Source organism: Eschscholzia californica, unplaced genomic scaffold (genome assembly GCF_041429995.1).
Source record: "Eschscholzia californica isolate CP2 unplaced genomic scaffold, dmEscCali1.0.p SCAF_2, whole genome shotgun sequence".
In the NCBI taxonomy this organism is placed as follows: domain Eukaryota; kingdom Viridiplantae; phylum Streptophyta; class Magnoliopsida; order Ranunculales; family Papaveraceae; genus Eschscholzia; species Eschscholzia californica.
In genome coordinates this window covers 48,577,338-48,595,378 of record NW_028238309.1, presented here as the reverse complement: position 1 = coordinate 48,595,378, position 18,041 = coordinate 48,577,338, and the positions used below count along the sequence as shown (strand labels likewise).

The 18,041-nt window shown below is 34.2% G+C and overlaps 1 protein-coding gene across 1 annotated transcript; it reads left to right on the top strand.

Annotated features, from left to right (window-relative positions):
• The first annotated feature begins 9,948 nt into the window (after positions 1–9,948).
• LOC147558610 (E3 ubiquitin-protein ligase PUB22-like) lies at positions 9,949–11,637 on the top strand. Its single transcript, XM_086660351.1, has one exon. It carries the CDS (start codon positions 10,213–10,215, stop codon positions 11,440–11,442), a length of 1,230 nt encoding a protein of 409 aa, XP_086516477.1. The 5' UTR covers positions 9,949–10,212; the 3' UTR covers positions 11,443–11,637.
• Positions 11,638–18,041: the final 6,404 nt, after the last annotated feature.

Below are 18,041 nucleotides of genomic sequence, written 5' to 3'. Positions count from 1 at the left end.
CAAATTGTTTCTCTCTTTAAAAGCTCTTTCACTCTCTCTCTCTCATCAATCTAGATGTTCATCATCAAAACATATTCTCTCTATCTCTCATCAAACCACCTTACTAGGTTAATCCATAAAATCTTTAGCCGTAAAAATTTGGAGATTGAAAAGAAGAAGAAGAAGCATACTCTCTCTTTCTCTCTAAAATTTTTTTCAGGACTGGCACTTTGGAAAGCCCTAGCACCTGCCATTAACGAACCAGGAACCTTTATCTCTAGCTCCTAAGCAGCAGTAGTAAATTGAGCAAAATCTGAAATAAAAACACTATAAATCTGAACTGAAAACCCTATGAATCTACCCAACCACAAGAAACCAACACCTTTCATTAACGAACACAACCGCAAGAAACCAGAAGAACAGGAAGAAAACAAGATTAGGAATCAGGATTTCTCTGAATCGGAGAAACCAAACCTGCCATTATCAAAAATACCCAACCGCAATAAACCTTATAAGAGCATCCCCAACGACACTGGAGATCACCAAATTTTGGTGATATCTAGTGCCTCCCCCACCCAACGGCACGGGAGATCACCAAAGATCTCTCGTGCAGCGAACAGTGACCGACCAAATATGGTCGGTCACTGTTCACTCCCGCCAAAATGGTGGGATGGTGGGCCATGGGTATTTTAATTTTTTGTTGATCCTTCTTTTATTTTTTGTATTTAATTTTACTCCTTTTTTGTTTTGTTTTCTACATTTTAACCCTTTTAGTGTTTTCTTTTTGTGTGTTTGGTCCCGTAAAAATTTTAATTGCTTAATTAAATTATAATAAAACTGAAAATTGAACATTTCATTAAGATATTCGAAAAAAAACTACGTTAAATATTTTTATTTATACCCTTAATAACACATAATCGGAGTATTATGATTATCATCTCCACCGTTATCGATTTTGTGTACTTCGGATTTTCAGAGACATACAATCTAAGTCTTGTAAGTTCAATTAGTTTAATCTATTTTAAAAAAAAATGAGTGTTAAAAATGAAAAAAATGAAGTTTGTTGTGATGAATAGTGATTTGGTGGGAGTTTTGGTGTTCTGTCTTGGGTTCAAGAATTTGAAAACAACAATAATTTGGTGAAGATTCCTTTTTAATGATTTTTTTTGTGTCAACCATTGGGAATGCTCTAAATCTGATCTATGTCTAACTGGAATTTAACGAAATTGGGGGAATCCCTAATTAGGATTTCTCGTACTTCAAAGAAGAAGCAGGGTTAGGAATCAAAATCGGAGTAAGGATTTAACTTTGCCAAAAATCGACTGATCTGAAACACCTCGATTTCTTGAAACCCTTTCTTCCTCTTATACTCATGATGATGGTGATGGCGGTGGTGGATGCTGATCTCTTTGAAGAGAAATTGACTGGTCTATTTCTATTATCTTTCACTTCTGATGATGATGATGGGAGTGGTGGGTGATGATCTGTTCAAAGATAAATTGACTGATATGTTCCCGATTTTGTTATCTTTCTCTCTCTAACTCGGCCTTTCATTTTCCTTCCATTCTAGAGAAATAACACTCCATTAGAGAAAGAGATCTAATCAATCTGTTGGAGTGTTTATTTATCTAATTGATGGTCACAATAACTAAAACTCATAATTGTAAGCTCCAACTCCGTTTTGAAATATACCCTAATTTTTCATTTTTTCATTTTTCTTCTTCTTAGTTTCTGTTCAATACCTATAATTATATTTTTGTTTTCTTAATCTAAATATAGTTTTATTTTGTCCAAATTTGGATCTTCTAAGTTGCAAGAACCAAAGATGATGAGAGAGTGAGTTTTTAGAGAGAGAAATAAAGTTGATGTGAAAGATTTAAAACAAGGACAAATAATAGAAAATCAGATCTTAACAATCAATGGACTGTAATGACAAAAAGGAAATCATTTGAATATTTTCGATAAATTAGGGGTCTACGTGACAAGCTGGTCATAAATTAGGAGGTCATTTGAAAATATTTACACTAATACCCATAGATGTGGTAGTGAACCTTGGATGTGATTGGTGTATACTGGTGGCCCTAGGGGTGGGAATTTTGCCCATAAGCCCGAATCCGCCCACGGGCACCCGAGCCCAACGAGGACCATGGACGCCCGCGCCCGTCTCGGGCACAACCCGCCCAGCCCGCCAAATTTTGGTGGGCGGGCATGGGTTAAAACCTCTACCCGCGCACCCGCCCATGCCCGCACCCACTTAAGCTCACCCATTGATAACCAACCAAATTACATCAACTTTATGGGTTGATGAAGCCCAACCGTCCATGTTGCTAGGCTTAGTTGAGATGGTAAACAATATGTTTAAGGGCAATCACACGAACCCAATGCATTTCCAGTGGCCCAAGAGAATTCCTAGTTGAATACTGAAGTAGTCTTTGGCTTTGAGGGAACAAAAAGTGGGATAAGTTTTATTATATCTCATGAGAATTCTTCATTAGTTTTCAATGTGAGATTAAATTCCTAAAAGAAACAATACAAATAATGTCTAGTTTTAATCTCACATTGTCTCTTTAGAATCAGGAAAGGTGTTTGGAGATTTTATAAAAGGAGAGGAAAAAGTGAATTTTTTCAAGTCATGAGATTACCCGCTACCCGCCCGCCCATACCCGAATTACCCGAGCTTCTTAATGGGCTTGGGCGGGTAATGGACAAGGCAAATTTTAAAATTGCCCGCCCGATTAACCCGCTTACCCTAATAGCCATTGAAATTTTGTGCCCGACCCGCCCAGCCCGATGCTTCAAGTGCCCATGGGCGCCCATACCCGCCCAATTCCCACCCCCAGGTGGCCCGGTGAAATAGATGTGTGATAATAAATTAAAAAAACCCTTACATTTCAAATGTGCTTTTTTTTTTATGAGATTTTTCAAATGTGCTTTGATATTATTGAATGGTTTTGTACTATGTTAAAATTTATAATCATAGCAACAATACTAGACCATATATATTACGTGCATATATATAGTCGTAGGAGATGGCAGATCCTTCTTGGCTACGCCTATAGATCACATTTTATCTAAAGAAAGAAGATAAAGATGATGATGGTTAAAAAAATTCTGGGAAAGAAGAAGAAAAAAGATAATATGCATCAAGAATTAAAAGGGACAGTAAGAAGTCTTTTTGTTGTTGAAAAGGGAGAGTAAGAAGTCTTTTTTTTTTTTTTTTTTTTTTTTTTTTTTTCAAAAGTCGTTCTGGTGGGGTAAGTCCAGGGGTATCTGTACGAAAGCGTGGTCTTCCATTTGCCTTCCTAAAGCCTTGGGTGGGTTAGGGATCCACCAAACAGAGCTAGATAATGTAGCGATGCTTAGTAAACTAGCCTGGAGGCTTAAGGCGGAACCTAAAGCGATATGGGTTCAATTCCTTAAAGCGAAATATTTCCCTCACATAGAACACCCAGGTCCAGTGAAACCCCATCACTCTTGGCTTTGGAAGACTATCCGTAAACAGTTATATCAGATCGAAGATTTAACTATTTGGGAAGTCCATAACGGCTCTCAGATTAATATATGGTCGGATCATTGGATCCCGGATACCCTTCCTTCTCAAATCTCTCCCAGAGATAGTCCCTTAACGAAAGTGGATCAGTTAATCAATAACTCTAGATGGGATGAAGGATCTCTTAATAATACTTTTGACCCACATACTCAAAACCTAATTAAATCTATTCCGATCTATCCAGTAGGAGACGATCAAAGGATGTGGACTCTCACAAAATCAGGCAATTTCACAGTCAAATCCATGTATAAACACCTTATAACTAGTAAGAACTCTCCCATAAATCTCAACCCTAACTGGAAATTCATCTGGAATATCCAGAATGCTCCCAGAATACAAGTCTTTCTTTGGAAGATTTGTACTAGAGCTTTACCGGTCAGAGAGAGAATTGGTAAATTCATCGATAACAACCTTATATGCCCTAATTGTAATGAGATTGAAACTATAGAACATGCTCTCCTTCATTGTCCTCTAGCTAAGAATATTTGGTTCTATTTCAATATTATCTCCGTAAATATTACGAATGTAGCAGATTGGATCTTTTCTTGGGAATTCGACTCTCAATACAAGGAGCCAGCGAACCACAACCTTCTATCCACTATTCTATGGATAATATGGAAAACCAGATGTGATCATTGCTTTCAACATGAAATCACCGATCTTACCCACATTATAAATATGATTCATAAATTTCCCAAAAAAATAATTATTCATAGTAACAAAATCAAACCCATACATACTGGTTGGAACCCACCGGTTTTTCCCGGAATAAAAATTAATGTCGATGCATCTTTTATAAATGTGAACGAAATTACAGGTACAAGTTTAATTATCCACGACTCGAGAGCAAATTTCATTGAAGCTCACACAGATATATCCAGAACCAGAAATAGTGAAGAAGGAGAAGTGGTTGCTATCCTTAATGCTCTTATTTGGGCAGCTGAACGTAACTATCAAGACATCATCATTGAAAGCGATAATATTAATATTATTAAACATATTCAGAATTCCAAAAGGGAGATACAGTGGCAATCTAGAGTTCACATCAACAAAATTATGGATCTTAAAAGCCGGATACATAGAGTGAAGTTTAACTACATCAACAGAAAATTCAATCGGCCTGCAGATAAGTTAGCTAAACGTGCGAGAAAGAAGAACAAATCAGAATCGTGGCATAGAATCCCTTTCTTTTTAATTCCCTTGTACTGTAACAACACTTTAATTTCTTAATGTGATTAAATCTCTTAACAAAAAAAAAAAGAAGTCTTTTTTTTTGTTGAAAATGGAGAGTAAAAAGTTATTTAGAAGTTTAGGAAAGGGGAGAAGTCTTTTTTTTTGTTGAAAATGGAGAGTAAAAAGTTATTTAGAAGTTTAGGAAAGGGGAGAAAAATGAGAGAGGGTAAGAAAGAAAGACAGAAGTGTTGAGAGATATTTTAACTACTACCCCTTTATTTTTAGTAGAATTAAAAAACAAGATTTTATATTAAACTCGTCAGATGTAATCTATATCAAACTCCCAATAAAAATGGACGACCAGACTTATCTCCTGGATAACCATCGACTGACCTATTTTATTATAATATATATATATATATATATATATATATATATATCTATTATATAAAACAGAAGGAAAAACGATGACTGGAACAAACATCATTTTTTAATTATGCATATTGTCTAGAAGTCCTTCTCAAAATTTAAAATATAGTCCTTCATAGAAATAAAGTTACCTATTTAAAAAATAAGAATCATTTCCTTCTTAAAAATAAAATAACTAAGTTAAGAAAAAAAAAGAAACAAAATAAATTTCAAGAGTTAAGAAAAGAAATTAAAATCCTTCTCTCAATAAAATAATAACTAATTTAATAGAAAATAAAAAAAATAACAATAACTAATAAAAATATCTATCTCACAATAAAATATAACAAAATAAATTTCAAAAGGTTAAAAAAAGAAATTGAAATCTCTCTCTCTCTCAATAGAACAATAACTAATTTAAGAGAAAAGAAACAAAAAAGTAATACAAAAAAATAATAACTAATAAAAATCTCTTTCTCTCAGTTAAATTTCGTAACATTTGATTGATACAAGTGTCTGTGCCCTAGGACACGGGATATACCCTAGACAATATCCCCTTCTCAAAATTTAAAATATTGTCTAGAAGCCCTTCTCAAAATTTAAAATGTAGTCCTTCATAGAAATAAAGTTGCCTATTTAAAAATCAATAATCTTTTCCTTCTTAGAAATAAAATAACTAATTTAAGAAGAAAAGAAACAAAATAAATTTCAAGGGTTAAAAAAGAAATTAAAATCTCTCTCTCTCTTAATAAAATAATAACTAATTTAATAAAAAAGAAACAAAAAAAATAATAACTAATAAAAATATCTCTCTCTCAATAAAATATAACAATAAATTTCGTAACATTTGATTGATACAAGTGTCCGTGCCCCAGGGCACGGGATATACTCTAGTCTATTATATAAAACAGAAGGGAAAACGATGACTGGGACAAACATCCTTTTCTAATAAACGATTTTGTCTAGAAGCCCTTCTCAAATTTTAAAATATAGTCCTTCGTAGAAATAAAGTTACCTATTTAAACAACAATAATCTTTTCCTTCTCAGAAATAAAAATTCTAATGTCATAAAAAAAGAAACAAAATAAATTTCAAGGGTTAAAAAAAGAAATAAAAATTTCTCTCTCTCAATAAAATAATAACTAATTTAAGAGAAAATAAACAAAAAAAGTAATACAAAAATTAATAACTAATTAAAATCTCTCTCTCAATAAAATAATAACTAATTAAAATCTCTCTCAAATTTCCGTGTCCTAGGGCACGGGATATACGCTAGTATATATATATATATATAAATACAACATTTGGACGTCTCTCAAGTAGATATATAAATATAACATTTGGACGTCTCTCAAGTAGAACGCAAAAATGTCCTCTTCTTGAATAGTGAAAACTTGAGACCCTACTACCCAATACCCTTGGACACTACAATTTTAAAAATAACTCGCCCGAGTTTGCCAGCTAGTCTTAATTGACAAACATTATAGAGCCCGACCGCCTCGACCCGATGAGAGGGAAAGTCTGCGGTCTCCCCGACCCGATTCCCACCCCTAACTCGACATACTCTACCACCTTTTCTTCTTTCACGCATGTAAGAGTCACCAACATAATGTCATTGTAGGCCGACTGTGATTGCCGGGGTCTATCATCCAGATCGACTCTTTGACAAAATGTAGGTCTTCTTCTTTTCTTCTATCAGCAATACTTTTTTTCCTTGTTGTCTTCCGCTCCATCCCTATCACGGTTCCACGAGAGGAAAGATTTCCTTCGTCGGAATCCATGCGTTGATAATTTCACTTGCAACCCTCCCCGACCATTTTCTAAACATCAGTCCAGGATTTAGTGGTCGGTTGGCCACAAACATCGACCACGAATATCCTGTTGTCGGTCGACCGACCACGAAACCATTGAGGAAACCCTCCTAGACTTTTAGTGTTTTAGAGAACCCTTTGCAGAACAATGAGAGAGAGAAAAATAGAGTGAGAAATATAAAAAGAGAGAAAAAGAAATTTAAACGAACGTCGGCAAAAGCAATACATCGAAGATTTTTCCAACCAGATTTTAATCGTAGATGTTTTACGATGCCCGAAAGCCCCAATCTTACTTACGCCAAAATATTCTAAAACCTGAGGATGTACTACTATCAATTGACTTTTGAATTCTTCTTTTAAAAAAAACTTGACTTTTGAATTTTCACAAAAACAAAAATATTGACTTTTGAATTAATATTTAAGTTCAAATAAAAAGGCAATCAAAATTAAATTTTTCATTACTTTAAGTTTAGTCAAACATGGTCGTAATATACGTGCACCACTAAGACGTAGTTGACTGCGACGTTCTATCTCGAAGGCGTTAGCCACAAGGGATCTACCGCGCTCGTAGGATGCCGTGGACACCTAGTTACTCTAATGGAACAAAATGTATTGGTACCACTAATCAAGATCATAAGAATTTTTGTGAGACAAATGACCAATTACTAAACTACAACAAATTTTTTTTTTTTTTTTTATGAAAAAATATACCAAAAAAAAAACAGAGAAACACTATGTACCATTATTAAGGGCTAAGTCCTTAATAGGCCAACATTTGGTTTATGTGCTACATATTTTGATCGATAGACTATTTGACTCTATAACTTGTTGTTTTAATACACTTTTCTTGAAATGTTTCACTAAACATTTACAAAGAAGATATACTACTGAAGGAGGTCGTTCTTTGACAAAGAGAGACGACCGATGCCTGCCTTTTTTTATGAAGAAAGGTCAACTTTGACCTCTCTATTTCTGTGTCAACTCTTTCTAATTTAGCTTTTTTATTCCAGTATATTCTTTCCATGATCCTATTTCATTTTACTCATCTTTTATCTTCTTTAAAACTTAAAAGAGTAATTCTAAACAAAAGAGTATAGAAAATGACAACTAAATAATGAAAAAAAAAGAGAGAAGATAATTTGAATTATACTTATTTGGAGGGATTATTATTTAGAGAGGCAAATAGGTTAATTGATAAAATATGAGAACCTAAAAAGAAAATTAATCAAATATTAGGACTATTTTGGAATTAGCAAGGTCAATTGTTCCTGATCCCACGCTTCATCACCTTGTAAAAGGCACACAACTTTTGACGTAGTAAGCACCGTCCCCTAGCCGACATAAATAGACATGATCATTCCCCACTATGCCACTATCCTTTTCTATTTTTGTAATGGTCCTCCACTTTCAGCTTAAATCCATCTCAGTCCAATTCAGTCATTTTCCTATTAGTAAGTCAAACTAGATACAACTCTATTAGATCTTGACCCATTTTATGTCTCTATCGGACTATCTCAATGCTAATTCATGATACAAAAATGATAAATTGGCCAAATATTTTAGTTATCAATATAAATTTGATAATGATAAATGCTAATTGGCTTGAAATTTGGGTCGATCACAAGTCAAAGGCTGATGTGGTGGTTCTGCATTTTTTCTCCAACTGGGTCGGCCAATGGCATAGGACAACATCAGCTCTTGGTCTATGGTCAACTCTAAATTTTGGCACCAAAGAACATTTCTGTTAGATACTTATAAAATAACAAATATCCCTTAAATTAGTTATGATTTTTTCGAAAATAGTAGGCAATGCAAGCTAGTAATCCAAGCGATATATGATTGGTTTTTTCTGGACTTACAACCTGTTATTTAAACTATTTAGTAAGCACCACCTTCAACAGATCGGTTTTTTAAAATTATATTCCCGGTAATGTATTGATTATCAATCAATGTTTTTCTTTTACAAATATTTGAAGCTAAAACACAAGAGAATTTTATGATGTTATACTGTTAGGTAATACAAAAGAAAAAAAAAATCGGTTCCTTCCTCCCAACCAGCCAAACAACTTTATAAAATAATCAATAAAATTTGGAAATCACAAACACTGTTCTCATAGGGTGGACTTCCTATTATAATATACAACGAGAAAATTCGTGCATTGAATATGTGTTATTATCTAATACACTATTTTATCACATTATTGTTTTGAAATAGGTCTTGAGATTCGATATTATTCAGTAAAAAAATTTCTCGATCTAATAATTTTGAACTACTAATGCATTATGCAATATTATATAAATAATTTCCGTCAGATCTGATTGGTTCTCGATGTACGTTGGTCCAACAATCGATAAGTCAACAATGTATATGAGGAAAGCTTTGTAAAGAGAATCCAGAGGCTAAGAACTAGGATTGCATGAATCTTACTTTTTGTTAAAAACAATTACACTATTATACAATACAAAATTGTTATATATAAGAATTTCAAATTCATCTATGAGAAAATTCTATATCAATTGGTTTTGATAAGTTTCCCATTCTGCCCATGTTCATAAAATTGTGGTCAGATGACCTTATGATATTGAATGAGCCAACCAATGCATCAAAGGCCTAACTACTAAGTATTTTTTTTTAATATCAAAGGCCTAACTAATAGGATAGTCTATGTATTTAACAATTGAAGTGTGTGACCTAGAAATGCATGGAGATGAGCTGGTAGCATGGCATTGGAAGATGGAGTTAATTTTTAGAGAGAGAAAGTCAAAGGTGAGAATGGGCATTGAGATCAGAACAGAGGCAGACAAGTAGGGCAAGTAGTGGAAGTGTTAAGTAAAGTTGTCACTTTTGATTATTTCTACTTTGGGTTCTCTCACAAAAATAATGAAAAATGAGCAGGATTGAAAGGTAGGAGGAAAGTCATACATTGTTCTCTCTCTCTCCTCTCTCTCTCTCTCTCACCTCTCTCTCTCTCTCTCTTCTCTCTCCTCTCTCTTCTAGGCATCTCTTAGAATCCGTGTGATGACTTTTACTCTCTTACCTCTCTCTTTCTCTTTCTAACTTCAATACATATAAAAGTAAGAGCTTCTCTTCTCTCACATTTACTCAAAACAGATCTAATTCAACTCCCAAGAACATCAACTCTTTCTCCTCTTCTTCAATTTCTATCAAATACCCACATCTACTTCTCTCTTCAATTGTGTGTGTCAGTTTTCTCACCAAAGTCTGGTGAACTCAAAATCCTGATATATACCCAAGTTTGAAGCCTACCCAAACCCTAATTATAGTCTAAAATGGAGAATGAGATTGATATTCCTCCATACTTTCTATGTCCAATCTCATTAGAAATCATGAGAGATCCAGTTACAGTGTCAACAGGAATCACATATGATCGTGAAAACATAGAAAAATGGTTCTTTAATGTTAAGAACAATACATGTCCAGTCACTAAACAAGTCTTGTTAGAAACAGATCTAACACCAAATCATACCCTTCGACGTTTGATTCAAGCTTGGTGTACTCTTAACGCTATCGAACGAATACCCACACCGAAACCACCCGTCGATAAGGCTCAAATATTGAAGCTTCTTAAGAACACTAAAACAATTCAATCTCAGATGATATCGCTTCGAAGTTTAAGGTCAATCGCTTCGGAGAGTGATCGGAATAGAAGATGTATGGAGTCTTCTGGTGCAGTTGAGTTCTTGGCTTCAATTGTGAGTAATAGTATTGAGAATAGAACAAGTACTAGTGAATTAGTAGTTGATCAGTTTACTAGGGTTGGTGATGAAGCCCTAAGTATTCTTTATTATCTTCAACTTTCACATACAAGTTTAAAAACTTTACTTGAAAAAAACAGGAATTTTCTTGAGGTTTTGATACAAGTATTGTGTCATGGACATGATCAATCTAGGGTTTATGCTGCATTATTATTGAAACCCATGTTAGAAGTAGCTGATCCAAGTCGTTTAATCAGTTTAAAGTCCGAATTGTTCGTTGAAATTGTTCGGGTATTACGTGATCGTATCTCAAACCAAGCTTCAAAAGCCGGAATCCAAATCTTTGTTGAGACATGTAGATGGGGAAGAAATAGGATTAAAGCAGTCGAAGCTGGAGCAGTATCAACTTTGATAGAACTTCTTCTTGATACAACCGAAAAGAGAGCTTCCGAGATGATACTAATGGTGTTAGAACAATTATGTGGGTGTGCAGAAGGACGAGCCGAGTTGATTACACACGGTGCTGGAATAGCCATTGTTTCGAAGAAGATTCTTAGGGTTTCACATGTAGCAACTGAAAAGGCGGTGAAAATTCTGTACTCCCTTGCGAAGTTTTCAGCAACATCTAGTGTTCTTCAAGAGATGTTGCAAGTTGGTGTAGTATCAAAGTTATGTTTGGTTCTTCAAGTGAATTCTACAACAAAAACTATTGATAAGGCTCAAGAGATCCTTAGGTTGCATTCTAGGGTTTGGAAAAGTTCAAACTGCATTCCTCTTAATTTGCTCTCATCATATCCATCTTAATTTGCTTCCTTAATAACCTCTACTTGTTAATTGAGTTGAGAAAAAAAAATATACAGTTTCTTTTTCTTATTACTTTTGTGTAAATGATTGGATGAAAAGTATAATATTAGATACACCATGGGCATGAAATCATGTCCACAAAGAAAATGTTGCAATTATATTTCAAACATAATTTACAAAGCTTTCCCTCTTTAATTTGAATATTTTTTTTCATCAAAACCATACTTTCATTCATAAGTGATAACAATCACAAAGTTACATGGTAGATAATTGTTATTCCTCTGAGAACTTAATGAGAGTTACATAAGATAAGTTCAAGAACTTTCGAATGTGAAGTGCCTCATGAAGGGAAAGGAATTGACACGACACAGACTAAAAAAATGGCCCTAAAAGTCGACAAAAAGAGATCCTGAAAATCGAGAATTAAAGACCCTAAAGGTCGACAATATAGAACTATTATACAAATAAAATTGAAACTAGAAGTAGTAATATGATGATACTAGTATTAATACCAATCCGATGAAGAGATTACTTAGTCAATTCCCGTCGTTTGATTTTATTCTTTTAACCCAGATCTTTGTTGTTGTTCATATACAAACCATATCCGAAGTCCATCTTCTCCTCTCCACGAATCACAACCATGTATAGATCGACTATGAGACCTTCAAAACCGTCTTTGAATCCGTTTTTAGAGTGAGAAAGTCTCATCAAAACCGTCTTTATGCTGTGATGAAACCACCCAACGATGGGATTGTTGTTAATGGAGTCTTCATCTTCCTCGCCTCTTCCTCTCCGTCTACTTCAGAATTTTCTTATTATAGATCTAAAAGATAATACAAACTAAAAAAGAGGAAATTTCTTTCTTAGTATCACTACATCAATACATTTTTATAGAAAAGGTAAGATTTTTATTGATAAGAATATTAAAAACACAACCATGGTAGAATCGAAGATGGTTAACCAGCCAAAGCACCAAAATAAGAGCAAGCTAAGGGCATATATATGAGGCTTAAAGCTTGTTCAAGACATCTCAATTCCTAATATGCAGGCTAAAAGGAGTAATACTATCCTATTATTGATTACAAGCCCAAATGGCCAATGATGCATCAAACTTTTCCCTAGTGTGATTATATCTTCATGGAAGTCTCTTCATCGATCATTACTTTTCTTCATTATTCTGTTGTTCCGCTCTAACCAAATGGTCCATGCAATGACAGGAGGGATGTACATATGGTGAAAGATTTCCTACCTGTTACCTTCTTCGGATTCCATTATAGGAATACATTTATTCACATGCATAAATTGTTCTCCCAACAAGATGTTGAATAAATCATAATTTCTCTACTCCATTCCGTAATATACATTTAACTGGTTGTAGACCTTATTCTAATCTTATTCTAATTCTTTTTATAACTAAAAATAGAAGTAGTTTATGACTCGGCGTTTGCTCTCTACATACAGATATGTTGGGTGATCTTGGGCTTCTCTCACCCCAATAATTAGCTTGAGGGACAAGGCTTCTCCCGCCCTTATTAATTCACCCGTTGCCCCTTTCACAACCAATGTATAAAAACCGAAAGTATAACGTCACAACTTTAATAGTCTAAGATAGAAATTATTGTTCAACAAAAAAAAAAAAAAAAAAGATAGAAATTATTGGCTTGGCCCTTGAGTAACTCATTCAATGTGATCAAATTTTGAACTACAAATAAAAACGGTATTTGGTACAACACGGCATTAGCTTCCTATACCAAATTGGTTTTGAGGAGAGCCTTATAGGAATTATTTAGTAAGTAATTCTTAGTATAAAGACTTAATGAAAAAAAAGTGTGAGAATAGTCCCACATGGGAGAATAGGTAACTAGCAACCAAGAATATAAAGTATAGGTCCTCTTCACTCATTGCCAATTGGTTTTGAGTTAGATGACCACAAATTTAACATGGTAGCAGAGCTAGGCCCACACGTGATAGGCTTAAAAGCCACATGTGGTCCACGTCACCCGTAAAGAAAAAAAAAATCACGTGTTAGGCACAAAGAACGCCACACGTGAGGGGGCGTGTGAGAATAGTCCCACATGGGTTAGGCTCAAAGAAGCCCACACGTGAGGAGGCGTGTGAGAATAGTCCCACATGGGATCATCTCCCAAATTTACTTTTAATATCAATCACTACCACCGACACCATCATTAACATGACAAACACTACAAAATACGTGATTTATTATCGTTAATGGCTTAGTTACAAGTAATAATGCTTCAATATCATGTGAATGAAACATGAACAAATTGCTTAAACCAAATGTGACACTTTGAAATTTGAAGATGATGGCAAGTATGAGTCTCTTAAATTAAAAGAATTCATTCCTGCGTCTTCAAAATACTATTAATAACAATGATGGCAAGATGAATTAGCAAAGAAGCTAAATTGATGACCGAACGTCACTCATATCTTACTGTTAGATTAGATTTAAGGTTAAGAGTTATCCACCTCGTTTTAGTTGGATATGATTTTAAAGCCTAAGAAATACTGTTTTCTTTATCACAATAGCTTCATGAGTTTTACAAAAACATATTGAAATATTTCTCTCTATGTGAAAAAAAAAACTGTCCTTCCTCTTTGATACACTACCTTTACTAGATAATGCTCTCCCTATACTAAAAACCCTAAAATGTAATGGCAATGTGGGTGAATGTTATCAACCGTTTTAGTAGTTACAAGAAAGAAGAAACTTCCTAACCTAAGTTAAGCTAACTATTACAAGACATTGATACATTATGAAGATGTGATAAGCACGATATCCACCTCGTTCTGGGAATCGATCCTGGGACCTCCAGAATTTTAGAGTTTATGTCAACACTTTCAACCACTTGGGCAAGCAAGTGTTGACAGCCCAAACAATTATTCACTCTTAATTTGATAAAATTAACCTACTACCGGTAAGAGAAATACGTCTAACAATTGAATAAACCTCAAACTCATAAACAGAATCAAAACCTACCTTAGTATGATAAAAAAGTCATAGTAGTTTAGACTATTGAACTAAAAGTTGCATTAGATCATTTACATTTTAGAATCTCGTGGACTAGTCGAGATTAACACCAACCTAATTTGACTTGCCATGTTAAAAGAAAAAGAAGTTTTATAGATACCCTTATTAGGATTAAAGGTACCTAAGGCTGGAAAAAAAGTCCGCAAATTCGAAATCCGTCACGGGTACCCGAGTCCGTTAGAGTCCGCGGGTACCCGAAATCTGAAGGCGGGTTTAGTCCGACCGACCGATGAAATCAACGGGTCGGGTAGGGATTTTGAAGTGCTACCCGGCGTCCCACCCGATAATCTTTACCCGACATAACCCGCTTAATAATGTCATCCATTTATACGATAATATCTTTGCACATTATATGTATGCTTGCTTGTATGTATTTATGTATGCATGTATAACATATATATAGATATATTTTTAAAGTATTTGAAGTGTATAATATAGATATATATACTTATATTGTTGTCCAAATGCGGAGTGCCCTTGACACAACATTTTTAAGAGAAACTTAGTTAAATTTTAGTTTCGATAGAGATTTTTCGGTACTATCGAAATAGAAATATTTTGGTCATTTCGACTAGATTTTTTGAAACTTTGGTGAAAATTCGATACTCGACCGTCCGATACTCGAGAAACTCGAAAAGTTTGACGGACTTGGACGGGTTTTGGACACTAAGATTTTTTAAATAACCCGTCCGATTAAATCCGAAAGTCCGAATGGACAGAGAGTTTCAAAACCCGATCGCCCCAACCCGGACCCGACAGACCCGACCCGGACCGATTCCCACCCCTTTAGGTGCTTCCCTTGAGGCAAATCTCAAGAAGAGTTAGGAAGGAGATCTCTTTTAACACTTGCACACTTTTAAAACTTCCAAAAAAGAAGACCTTGTAAAGTCAAAGAATGTCCGAGTCCATTGTATTTTACAACTATGTTAGTTAATGGAAGTTGACCTTTAATTTAGTTGGTGGTTGAAAGGGTGACACCGGCGGTGAATTATGGATTTAATTAGAGATAGTATGTTTAACGTTTGAACTTAATTAAAAGATGGGCCATGGTTTGTTTGGGCATTTCTTAAAAGGCTGCTGGTCTTGGACATCTTGGTGGGTTTAAATAAATAATAGGACCAGGATTTTATAACTCGTGGTCAATTGGGTCTACCCTTTTTTCTTAAACCAATCAAAACGTTCTTCCCAATAGTAGTCTAGCCAAACAAAACTCCCCATCAAAATTCAAAAAAATACTCTTTACTTTGGCACATATCAGTGTCTAATAAGGATGAAATTGACTTTTTGTGGGGAAGTTTTGTTTTGGCAAAGGAGGGCTTGTACGAAATTTTAATCAAACTCCTTTATTTAATTATATACTCCTCCGTCTCATATTAAGAGTTTCACTTTTCTTTTAGAGATGTCTCATATTAAGAGTCTCACTTCCTTTTTATCATATGAAATCCATCTATTTTTCCACAATGCCCTTACCTTGAGTCAATTATAATTTGTTGGAATTAGTTTTTGCAATAAAAAAACACTTAAATGTTTGGTGAAGTGGGAATATGAGGCTCTTTTGAATTTTAGACTTTTTTTTTTTTACAATAAATAAGGGTATACATGGAAGAACAAAATATACGAAAAAAATTGGAGTTCCAAAGCGGGACTCTTAATATGAGACGGAGGGAGTATAACATAAGTACAACGCTTTGACTCTTAAATCACTCTATGATCAGGAAATGGGCTAGAGATTTTGACTCAGAAATAAATAAACTGGAGGTCCAATTGGTGGAATTAACGTTTTTATCCTTCCACCTATTTCAACATGGCGCATGGGAAAAATGACGTGATGGGAAAGAAACGTATTAGGAACAAACATTAAACTAGTATGATAGCTCATAATGTGTTATGAAAAATACTGAACTTCTGGAAAGGAATATGATTGATTCGATCACGAGAGAACTAATTTTGTGAAACTATACATATATATCAAAAGAGCCTTTCAAAGATTGTCTAAGTAATGTTATAAATGGACTAACAAATTCGTCAAACAAAAAATGAGATTGGTTTTGATACAAGTAACAATTATTATTCAAGAGTGAGAAACTACAATGAAGCTTGATCGATTCACTTGATTTCTTTCTCGATTCAATCTCTCTCTTACTGAAAATAACATTTATAATGAACTAATGGTAAAATCTTACTCTAATAGATAATCGAAGCGTTGAAAACTTATCAAACCAATAATGGAATGCTGGAAATAACAAAGGACAATAGAAGAAGGAGATGGCTAAAACTCTTTACTCTATTAACCTTCTTTTTCACTTCTTGCTTGAAACAAATTACAAGCTTGGGCATTTATAGATACCCAAATTAATTATAAATTACTTCCAAGTAAATGCAAAAGATTCTTGACTTTCTAAATACCATAACATTAGTAACTACTAATATATTAATACTATGACTCAAATATTTTAATTTAGTGCATGATAAAAACATAAAACTTCTCTTATTTCATCTTCAACCATTATCTTCAACTAAAAGCAATTGATTCCAATTTAATTTGGTTTAATATCAATGTCTCCCATAAACCAAATTTTCTTGTAACTCCCATACTTGCAATATTTCTTTTGAAAGCTTCTCCACTTAAAGGCTTTGTGATCACATCTGCCAATTGATCATTCGTCATGCGATACTTGACCTGAATAATTTTATCATTACAAGCTCCCGTAGAAATAATATTTGATACGAATATTTTTTTTTGAATTGTTCAGTGTGTGCCTCGAACCCTTGATATCTAGGTGGAAGATTATACCTCTTACCACTCCGACCAAGGGTTTTTGGCGATACGAATATGCTTTGTTCTTCCATGAAGTACTGGATCCTTAGTGACATAAATAGTTTCAACTATTATCGCAAAATAATGTTGTTGGAACAACGTGTTCATGCTTTAGACTTTCCAAAAGATCTCGTAACCAAACAATTTGACATCCTGCCAAAGCAGCAGCTATATATTCAGAATCGGTTGTAGACAGAGAAATAACATGTTGTTTCTTTGAACACCATGAAATTGGTCCACTACCAAGACTAAAAACATAATCTGAAGTACTTTTGTTATCATCCAAACTTCCTACCAAATCACTGTCTGTATTGCCAACAAGATTAACGAAAATATTTGCTTCATAAAAAATGTCATAGTTAATTCTACCTTTTACATATCGTAAATTTTTTTTTGCTGCCTCCCAGTGAGTAGTATATGGTTTTTCCATAAATATACTGACCAAACTTACCGCGAACACAATATCGGGTCTTGTAGTAGTCAAATACATCAAAATTTCCAACCAAACTTCACAACATGGTGAAATCAACAATTTCTCCTTCCCCATCTTTGTTTAACTTCAAACCTGTAACACACAGACTTGAAACTGGATTTGCATCTTCCATCCTGAGTTTTTTGAATATTTCTTTTGCATACCTTTCTTGAGAAATAAAATTTTCTTTGTCAGATTGATGAATTTCTATACCAAGAAAGTGATGCATTTTTCTCAAGTCTATCATCTCAAACTCATTT